Raw genomic sequence first — 11,286 nt, 5'->3', positions numbered from 1 at the left:
CCACTGTCTTTGAAGCTCCCCCAAATTCTGGAAGCGACTCTTCTTCACAATGCTGTTAAGGCTGCGGTCATCTCTCTTGGTTGTGCAGCGTTTCCTGCCACATTTCCCCCTTCCAACAGACTTTTTGTGGATGTGCTTTGAAACTGCACTCTGTGAACAGCTTGCTCTTTGAGAAATTTCTTTTTGTGTCTTACCCTCCTGATGGAGGGTGTCAATGACGGTCCTCTGGACAGCAGTCAGATCAGCAGTCTTCCCCATACTTGTGATTTAGTTTACTGAACCAAGCTGAGTGTTTTTCAAGGCTCAGGAAACCCTTGCAGGTGTTTCGAGTTAATTAGACGATTCAAGTGATTCGTTGAACACCCTACTAGTATACTTTTTCATGATATTCTAATATTTAGAGATAGGATATTTGAGTTTTCTTAAGCTGTATGCCATAATCAGCAATATTAAAATAATAAAAGGCTTGCAATATTTCAGTTGATTTGTAATGAATCCAGAATGTATGACATTTTTGTTTTTTTAATTGCATTACAGAAAATAAAGAACTTTATCACAATATTCTAATTTTCTGAGACAGTCCTGTATATTCTCACTGATGGGGCAGACAAATGTGAAGCAGTTCGGAGGGCATTACGGTGCCAAAAGCAATCATAGTGGTCTGAGAGTCTGGACGATTACAGAGTGGTGGACATAATAGAAGCCCATTATCTGAGGGCCAGAGAGGAATGACGGGGTGGAGAAGTCACCGTCAGATTAATGAGCTCGACATCCAGTGAGAGGACGCCGCCACTTGGTCCAGATCAAAACATTTAGAAGAGAGTGACCTAAAAAGAAAGATATCAGCAGACTGGATGGGTCGGGGCATGCCAATATGGTGATATGTACAACATACAACACCCATTGTCCTTAGATCCTCGTGTCACACAAGGAAAAACTCCCAAAGAAACCTCGCAATAAACCGTAGAATATAGTGGAGGAAAAATTCCCAAACAAATCTCACAATTAATGTGGAAAACGAAGGTCTGGCAGGACCACAGCAACAACACACATGCATTTCCAAACATTTGGTCCACCTATGTTGTAAATGTATTATCTTTTCAATTTACACACGGCATCTATTGAACGTCTGTCCGTCCTGGGAGAGGGATCCCTCCTCTGTTGCTCTCCCTGAGGTTTCTCCCATGCTCCCCTTTAAACTGTGGGTTTTTCTCTGGAAGTGTTTCCTTGTACGATGTGAGGGTCTAAGGACAGAGGGTGTCGTATTGTCATACTGATATTCTGTACAAACTGTGAAGTCCACTGAGACAAGTGTGACATTTGTGATATTGGGCTATATAAATAAACATTGATTGATTGATTGAACACACCTTAACGTGATTTTTGACTGGCTATTTGTGATGCTGATACCCAAAACTGTTCACTTGCTCTACATTACTCTGTTGATGTAGACAGTGTGAATGCCCACTGAACTACACCTACTGAAAACCACCCACTTACATTTGGTTAATGGAGGCTGGCCCACGTCACAGCAAATTACTTTAACACTGTTTCTCTGAATGATGAGAGAAACAGAAAAAGAGCTGGAAGTACGTCATACGCTTAAAGCTTTGTAAGGATGTGAAGACAGTCGTATAAATAGTGCTGGCATAGTTGGCTGCTTAATAGCGACAAAAAAAAGGCCACCCACGTCAAGAACGAGGAACATCAATGAAAACGAATTCAGTTATGGTTCATCAAGCGTTATGTGAAAAGGAAATCAGTGGCATTGGAGCCGAGCTATATTTAGACAATATTATATTTTATTACACCTACTTTTCCCTGCTTATTGAGTACTCGATTCTGATTGGTCAATTTGGACATTCCGAAGGTTGTTAATTCTCGATAACAGACCGTTGCTAAGGAGAACAGACCGTTGCTAAGGAGAATATGTGCAGTCATATAATTCCGCGGTAAATTTTAACCTCGGACATTGACAACAAAGTTAGTTTTCTCCATCAGAAAATCCCAAGGAATGCTTTTTTAATATTACTTTAATATATTTGTGGAGGGTAAAAAAAAACATTGGATTCATGATGGCTTTCGATACGTTTTAAATCATTAAATCTCATGCAAATGCATCTGTAACATCAATACTGTCAATATGTACTTTGTACTGAGTACTTTGAGGGATCTATCATTATTTCAGCTCATTTAATAAGCACTGTCAGAAAATACATTATCATTATTTTCCGGGTCCTTTTTTTCTTGGCCACTCTCAGCAATTTCATGCTTGGTTTGAAAAGATGTTTCTAAATGTAAACTTGGGGCTTCTTGTCAATTTCACGCTTCAATTGAGTAGACTGTCAAATCCTTTGGGCTGCTGAATAAGTTAAACGTAAGATAGGAAGATATATATTTCTTAAAGGAGCATTTATGTTGACTCTAAAAACACCATGCATTGAACCAAACATGGCTATAAGGACTTCCTGAAGCTAGTTCATGGTCCGTTCTTCAATTGTTTTGATTCTTCTTTTAACCAAAAATAGTTAAATGTAGTCTCCTCTAAAGGGGGTTGTGTCTGTCATGTATTTCAAGAAATAATGACCATAATGTCACGAAATGTGGACTAGACGTTCACAGAGAGTCATGCATTCAATGTTATTTTTGTAATATATACACTTAAACACACAGGAAGTAAGGACTCTAACAACCAAAAAGAGACTGTCATCTTTCCATCAAAGTAGGTGATTTGACATCTTACCCCACGCTTTGCTTCACCGCATCAACAGGTAAACTGCAAAGAATATAGCTGTGTGTTTGCCTGCCATAACGTCTGGGTTTTCTCAATGTGTGTACAGATTAATTTTCAGCGAATCAATGCATCTCCTCCAGACTCAAACAAAGAAGGAGGTTAGCATCAAAGTTAGCAACAACTCCGGCTAACGCGTACTGAAAGCCACTAATTCAGTGAAGTCAAGCTTTTTTTTTTATAGCTTTTAAAACAAAAAAGGTAACAACAATAGGTCACGTTTAATTATTAACATCCCTACTGAGCTGTGCATGAACCAGGTGCAAACTGTTCCTCACTGACATTAAGTCTTTGGGATATAAGTGACATCATCTCCAGAGCTGACATTAATCAAAGTGATCCATCGTCTCCTTTCTCCTCCAAACTGGGTCACCTTTGTTTTGGTAAAAGTGGTGAGTCACTGTGTTCTCGGTAGTCCTCATAGATGATGTTACATAATGCACCTTTACTGCTGCCGTTCCTCCAGCTGTCGTTCAGAGAAGACATCTGATGTGAGACACTGTGATAGCAAGACACATTTAAAAAGTGAGTCTCTCTGCCCGGTGCATGGTTGTCTAATTAAAGTCGCCTCTCTTGCCTCTCTGTCTCCAGGATTAGCTCTGACGGGTCAGCGGGGAGTGCACGGATACACTTAGAATACATTTAACTACTGCTTGTGTCATCATCGTCATCATCATCAGAGAAGAGAAAAGACTTTGAACAGCTTTCTCTAAAAGTCTTGATTTGTGACATACCAGACGTTGATCCGTGACACGGCTCGGAGGGGAGACGCTGCTCAAAGAAACGTGGTGTCCGTCAAAAGTAATGTTTGTCTTCTGCGTGCACATCCACAGCCATTTTATGTGTTGTCTCTGAATGCTGACATCACGCAGCACTGCCCAGAGAGACAGGTCTTTCAACCCTGGTTCTGTTTCATCCCATATAAACTCACGTAGAAGCCCCAGAATTATTAGGGAAAACTTCAGAAGAAACCCCAGAATAAATAGATAAATTCTGACAAATAAACCCCAGAATAAATGGGAAAATTAGTCCAAAGAAACCCCAGAATTAATATGGAAATACTCCTAAAGAAACCCCAGAAAAAATTGTGAAAACTTAAAAAACAAAAACTGAATTAATAGGGAAGACTTCCAAATAAACCCCAGAATGATTGGGAAACTTTCCAAATAAACCCCAGAATAAATAGGGAAATACTCCTAAAGAAAGTGCATAATAAATGGGGAAATTCTCCCAAAGAAACCCCAGAATGAATAGGGGAAGACTTCCAAAGAACCCCCAGATTAAATGGAGAAAAACTCTCAAAGAACCCCCAGAATACATCGGGAAAACTTCCACAAAAAAAGATAATAAATAGGGAAATACACCCAAAGAAACCCCAGAATTAATAGGTAAACTTCCACACAAAAAAAACTGAATTAATAGGGAAATACTCCTAAAGAAAGTGCATAATAAATCGGGAAAACCTCCCAAAGGAACCCCAAAATGAATAAGGAAAACTTCCAAATAAACCCCAGAATTAATGGGAAACAACTCCCAAAGAAGTGCCATCATAAATGGGGGAAATGGAGACCCTGTGAGTGCTGACATCATGCAGCACCTCCCAAAGAGACAAGTCTTTCAACCCTGGTTCTGTTTGATCCAATAGAAATAAGAAACAGCATGTTGTATCCAGGCAACAAGTTCGTTGCCAGGTGACAGATACAGAGATACAGAGATACAGAGGTCCTGAGACCAGAGCCTGCATGCAACAAACTCCACCATGAATAATGAGACAAGACATGTCACCTCCTGCTCACATTTCTTTGATAATCTGGCTTTGATCGCAGAGTAAACAATACACGTCTGTTTGCCATCATGTGGACAGAGAGTCGAATGCAATACACACTACAGATGAGCAGTGACAGTCGACTTCAGGCATTAATCAGATGGTTTAACTGCCGCATGAACTACACAGTGTACTGGCTTATCAGAGAAAACAGACGGCATATATGGAAATAACCATAAATGGTGGGTATTATTCAACAGGCTTTTCCTGGGTCTTTCATGTGGCAGGCATGAACCGAGAGATAACGATCATTTCCAAGGCGCCACGTAGTTCACTTTGATATCACCTTAGCAGGGGGCATTTGTATACTGAAGATAATGGTGGATGGTAAACGTCACTAAACGGGGGCACATTGAACATTAAAGCTGCATTTATCAACATATTTTTCTCACATATATACGTCCAAAAAGATCAGATAAATGTACTCAGTAGTGACAAAACAGAGAAATTACCAGACTCTGTTGACCTTTTGTAGCTTGTTATTGTTTGTTTATATTCTGCTTTCATCCTCACTGTTTTTAAAAGAAAGAGAAGTACATTGTATGCTACACGCCCAGAACTAAAGGAGAGAAAGACTGTGTTGATAACTTGTTAGGAAAGTCAAACATTTAGTAAAGTAAAGCAATGTACTACAAAGTTCAGGCTATAGCCACCACCATAATCAGACCTTTGCTGCCACCTACCGGTCCAATCTGGCAACTGCAAGAATAAAAACATGTATTGAAGAGGCAACATTATGCAGAATTCTTGCAATTTATATTTCTTAAAGGAGGTCCAACAAGGCGTGACAGAGACACATACTATACAGAGATGCTGTGTGAGAAACCAATGAGACTTTGGAAAATTGCACAATATACATTTATTTTAGTAGACCTCAACAATGGAATTATGATCAGTAGCAATGGCCATGGGACCTTTAAATAGGACATTACTGTTGGGGGTTTAAGGCAAATGAAAAGGGACTAGAATTGTTCCAAAAGAGGAGGAATGGTAAGAATTTCGTAGATGTAGTAACTTTAACATTATTATTATTATTCAACTATTTATATTTTATTACACCTTCCCTGCTTATTGTACACCGCCTTTTTGAATACTTAATTCTGATTGGTCAATTTGGACATTCCGGGGGTTGTTGACAGAACGTTGCTTCGGATAACAGACCGTTGCTAAGGAGAATATGTGCAGTCCTTTTCAATTATGGAGTTCAGTTATATGATTGTGTGGTTTGTTTTAAAGGTTGTAAGTACGATTTATATTTTGATTGGATATTTTTCGCTACATATTTGAAGACAATTATGCTGAAATAAAAACGTTGAGTTGATATCGTATTTTAAATGTAATGTTTTAAAGAATGTTAAAATAAATAAACTCTATCTGAATATATACGTATCGAGAAGAGCACATATATATTTTTCATAAAGTAAACAACATTTAAAAAAATAGTAGAGAATGCAATTGCAAGTCACCTTTATTCATATTCCACACAAATTCATTTAGTAAATCCAGACCCCTTATATCCGAATTAAATGTATAAACAAAGACAGATAATATGATAGAAAATAAACAGAAGAGCTTTACTGTTTCTCCAACAAAAAAAAGGGACGTTTTGAAAAATTAACAATGACATTTATACCACAAATCACACTAAATTGCGGAAAGTCATTCTGTGCTGAAAACGATCAATCCATGACGTTAACATTAGCTCTCCTTCGAAGGTAAAAGCAACAAAAAGGATCAGTTTGGATTCTGTACTCAGTGCTTTTATTGACGTGTTGTTATTTGAATTCCTACATGTTTTTGTTGAAAACTCCCAGAGTTCAGACTGCCTGTGTGTGTGTGTGTGTGTGTGTGTGTGTGTGTGTGTGTGTGTGTGTGTGTGTGTGTCTCTCTTTTAGCCCCTGTCTTGTGTCCTTCTGTGTTTATGTGAAATCTATGATGTTAACATAAGCTCTCGTTTGAATGTAGAAGCAAAACAAAGATCACTCAGATGTTAAGATTCAGCAGACAGCACTTTTAGTATTGTGTCCTTGCTCAAAACCTCCCAGAGTTCACACATCACTCAGAAGACCTCCAGATCTGCAGCGTTGTAGACCACCGCCGTGTCCTCGATGCCCGAAGCACGTTCCTCCTGACCTTCCTCTTCTTCTCCAGCGTCCTCCAGTGACTCCAAAGCCTCGTTAGTATCACTGGCGAACGTTTCCCTGGAGACATCGTCGTGCTCCTGCAGGTTCAGCGTGCCGATGGCTTGCTTCATCTTCTTCGCCACCATGTTCCTCCTCCTCTTCTGCGCCGCCTTCTTGCTCTTGCAGTCGTTGTGTTGTTCCTCAAAGAAGATCTTCTTGATCTGGCCCTTGCTGATGCTCGGTGTGTTCTTCAGGAGGTAGAGATAAACCCCGCCGGGCGTCCTTCGCCTGCTGCCGTCCATCGTGAACACGCCGCCATTTTCCTCCAGCGTGGCGGTCTCTCCCAGCAGTTCGATGGCCTTTTTATTCCCGATGACTTTAACGATGCGCTCTATTAGGTCTTTTTTAGGCTCCCGTAGCCTGTACGCTATCTCATCCGTCACCCGATCCTCGAGGTCGTCTTCTGTGACTACATATCGACCCTTAGTGTCCATTTCAGCTCGGGGGCCGATTCTCTCTTTCGCCGATCTCTTCCTCTTGGTATCTCCTCCAGATTTCTCCTCTGATCCTCGCTCCTTCATGTAGTCCTCCAGCTCCGTGTCCAGCATGTTCACCTCTCCGTCTTTATTCGCCAGTTTCTCCAGCTCCCTCTCCTTGTCCATTATCTTACGAGCCAGGACAAAGTTATACGTCTCCACATTCCTGCTGGACATGCTGAATTCACCTTCCATGCCAAATATGCCCAGCTCTGCAGCCACGGCATCCTGGCACTGCTCCTGCACCACAGAGCCCCAGATGTTGTTCACTTTTCGGCCTCCTGGAGCGTTTGGGACGTCCATTCGGGTCGGTTCTGGTCGGGTGGTGGTGGTGCTGGAAGGCGGCGGCTGGGCGTCGCTGGATGCTTTCAGGCGTTTGTGGCGCCAAACGGCCGAATCCTCGTCCGAAGAATCCTGGTCACTGTCGCTGGACACCGGCTTATTTCCACTTCTGTACGAGGCGGCAGAAGGCTGGACAGCGGCTCTGTTGTGGAAGGACTGCCCGCTAAAAGCTGCAGGAACCTGGGCTGCTCCCATCTCAGTATCCGAGCCAGATCCGGAAATCTCTCCATCTTCCAGGTCACCGTCCATTAGATCCCTTCCACCGGCCATTTCTTGTCTGGAAGCCACACCAAAGATAATCAGTGATGTAAAGTAACTAAGTAGATTTACTCAAGTACTGTGCTTAACTTGAGTATTTCAATTTGTTGCTACTTTCTACTTCTACCCCACTACAGTTCAGAGGTGAATGGTGTACTTGTACTCCACTACATGTATTTAACACCTTTAGTTACTTTACAGATCTGGCTGAATGATGTGAAATATAATCAAGTGTTAAATCAGACTTTAGTTCCACCTGGAGTAAATTCACAAGCTACCCTGCAGTATACAAAGTCATTCAAACTAGCTGCACCTTTACCAGCTTTGAGAACACTTTAATGATCAGTCATTGTAAAACATATCATATATATTATTCTGAAATGGACCAATCTGCACAATGACTACTTTTACTGTCGGTATTTCAACTATATTTTGATGATAATACTTTTCTACTTTTACTTGAGGAACATTTTGAATGCAGGACTTTTACTGTAACAGTGTATTCCTACACTCTGGTACTTCTACTTTTACTCATGTACAAGATCTGAGTACTTCTTCCACCTCTGTATAAATAATAACTCCCACTGTTTTAATGCATCAGCCAACGTTAGGGCTACGCATTAGCAACAAGAGCTAACACAACATTAGCAACCAGAGCTAACACAACATTAGCAGCTAGCGATACTATCTTGGTATTAAACCACAGGCAGAGAAGAGAAACAAGGTTTTTGTTAATGCTGAAATACCTTCAAATATCCGACTCCGTAGTGGTCTCTCTGCTCTGCATGAAGTTGTATTTTAACCGTTGTTTTGTCTCTAATACTCACTATAGAGAGCTATGAAGAACGTTGACAACCAGAAGACAAACTTGAGATTTCTGAAGAGATTCGCGCGAGAAGAAAAGTCCATTTCCGGGTCCCAACTGACAGATCCTTTCAAAATAAACTGAACGATGGAAAACAAAAGTAAGAAAGAATGTGACTATTTTAACAGTAAATCATATTTAATATAATCAGAAAAGCAAACAAAATTATACTTTTTGACGGAGCCTAGAACTAATACTCAATTTAAACGGAAAAGCCTCTGTAATTATTTGAAAAAACGCAGTTCTGTAGGCTGTTTTGATACATTTTGGGACGATTTGGAAGATTTAAGGAGCTCTTGATCATATGGACTCTAGAGACTTGCCTATTTATTTGAAAAAAACGTTTTAATGTTCGCAACAATTCTGTTTTGTTCCTTTAAATGAAATCCTCTGCTCCTTAACGACGGATGTAGCGTAAGATTGCGTGATTGAACGCGACGCATGCGCAGTGTGACAAACAAACAATATGGCGGCGTCCTTACAGCGCCTCACGTCTGCTGGGAGAAATCTCCTTCAAAGGAATTTACTGAAGACATTTTCTTCAAACAGGGTAAGAAGATTGTGTTTATGGTGGTGTTTTGGTTATTATACCTTCTCTCCAGATGTCAAAATGACAGTCTAACTGAGGAAAAGCGCTCAGTGTTTGCTGACAGTTAAAGTCTCTGGTAGCTTACATAAGGCAATTCAAGTTCTGGTAATATGTGAAGTATCATTTCATTTAAACGTAAACATAGGTCATTTAAATTCATTATCAATAACGGGTGGGTTGTAACATATGATGCCACTGTCCTAAATCTGCAGTGTAATCATGATAAGCTGTTAATGTATTGGACATTTTAGTACAACCCTAGTATACCCTTCAAAGTCAAATGTATTGTCAATTCCTCTATTTGTGTAATACAGACAGGAAATTCAGTTTCGACTTATATACATACATACACACCTTTACCCCCACTTAAATATACCTATACACATCTACATACTCATAAATGGACACATATACACACATTTAGAGGTATTAATACATAGAAGGTACAACAGTAAATATATAAAAAACAGTGTTTGTATAATCATGACTGCTTCAGTGTAGAAGGACTATTACAACCACTTGAACTCAATTTGAACCTATGGCTGTCTTAGTGTTTAAAACTCTATTTTAGTTGGTGAATTTGACCTTTTCAAGCTATGACACTGGTTAATAACATATGTGGGATTGTTTTTGCAACACAGCTTCATACAACAAGGAATGATGAGATGGTGCACGTAGTCTTGAGTCCTTTCTGCAGGAAGATTGGTTGTTTGTTTGTTCCTAATAAACAATAGACTTTTCTTTTAGTAGTATCATGTACATCGCATTCATTTGTGTGTTTTCTTCACCTGCAGCTCACACCTGGGTCTCACAGACTGTTATCGACCCAGGCTGCTCAACAAGTGGCTCTCAATGTTCCTGAAACTAAGGTGACAACTCTAGAAAACGGACTCAGAGTGTCTTCAGAGGACGCTGGGCTCACCACCTGCACAGTAAGTTCACACACACACACACACACACACACACACACACACACACACACACACACACACACACACACACACACACACACACACACACACACACACCGTGTATACATCACTTCAGGGGACATTACATTGACTTACATGCATTTCCTGGAGACTTATCCTAACCTTAACCCTAACCAACACATGCCTAACCCTAACCAAGTCTCACCCTAAAATCAATGATCCCCCTCATGGTGACCTCCATTATGTCCCCACAAGGGAGGCGAGTGACTGTAAACAGATTTAGGTCCCCAGAAGTATAATAAATTAATGCTAGGCCACACATACCCCCACATTGACACACACACACACACACACACACACACACACACACACACACACACACACACACACACACACACACACACACACTCTTTTGGACCCTGTCTTGTCAAGCAATCATCAGACAATTCAAGACTCAAGTATCTTAGTTTAGCAAATTGACAAAAAACTTAAGTTAAACTGAACTTATTTATTTATCTTAGCATAAATGCTATACATACATGCAGCCCCAAGGGTGTTTCACATATATGACATTAGAGATTGTGATAAGACCAAGTAAAGTGGACATTTAAAAAGTGATCTCTAGTTCACAACATTGGTTAAAGCAGAAGGCAAGCTTCATTTATTCTCTGTTTTTTTCCAGGTGGGCCTCTGGATAGATGCGGGCAGTCGCTACGAGAACGCCAGAAATAATGGCACAGCACATTTCCTGGAACATATGGCATTTAAGGTGAGATGAAAACCATGAAAATACGTTTTATTTTCTTCTATTGTGGCTGATTTGCATCGTGCAACAGCTATTGAAGTTTGATGTCGATTTTTCTATAAACACATGCTTGCAAATGATACAAAGGTGAATTTTACAGAGTGAAATAATTGCCTTTTGTTGGAAAAATCCTGAATGTCCTCTTCCAGTATCAGAGTAACATGATAACAAAGGTATCACCTGTAGCTGTGTTCATGACAGGATGTGTGATTACCTAGAA

General features: G+C 40.3%; 2 protein-coding genes across 2 annotated transcripts; one reads left to right on the top strand and one right to left on the bottom strand.

Moving 5' to 3' along the window:
* Positions 1–6,066: 6,066 nt before the first annotated feature.
* On the bottom strand, positions 6,067–8,756 carry phax (phosphorylated adaptor for RNA export). The gene is made up of 2 exons (XM_010779163.1): positions 8,622–8,756; positions 6,067–7,894 (listed from the first exon to the last, which is right to left on the bottom strand). The coding sequence occupies exon 2, from the start codon at positions 7,885–7,887 to the stop codon at positions 6,676–6,678; it is 1,212 nt and encodes a 403-aa protein (XP_010777465.1). The 5' UTR covers positions 7,888–7,894; positions 8,622–8,756; the 3' UTR covers positions 6,067–6,675.
* Positions 8,757–9,176: 420 nt separating this feature from the next.
* Positions 9,177–11,056, top strand: LOC104952350 (mitochondrial-processing peptidase subunit beta-like). Its single transcript, XM_010779161.1, has 3 exons — positions 9,177–9,290; positions 10,124–10,261; positions 10,944–11,056. The coding sequence occupies exons 1-3, from the start codon at positions 9,207–9,209 to the stop codon at positions 11,037–11,039; spliced, it is 318 nt and encodes a 105-aa protein (XP_010777463.1). The 5' UTR covers positions 9,177–9,206; the 3' UTR covers positions 11,040–11,056.
* Positions 11,057–11,286: the final 230 nt, after the last annotated feature.

Source organism: Notothenia coriiceps, unplaced genomic scaffold (assembly GCF_000735185.1).
Source record: "Notothenia coriiceps isolate Sejong01 unplaced genomic scaffold, NC01 NC01_scaffold00019853, whole genome shotgun sequence".
Lineage (NCBI taxonomy): Eukaryota > Metazoa > Chordata > Actinopteri > Perciformes > Nototheniidae > Notothenia > Notothenia coriiceps.
The sequence above is the reverse complement of the archived record's forward strand: the minus strand, read 5'-3'. Positions and strand labels throughout refer to the sequence as shown.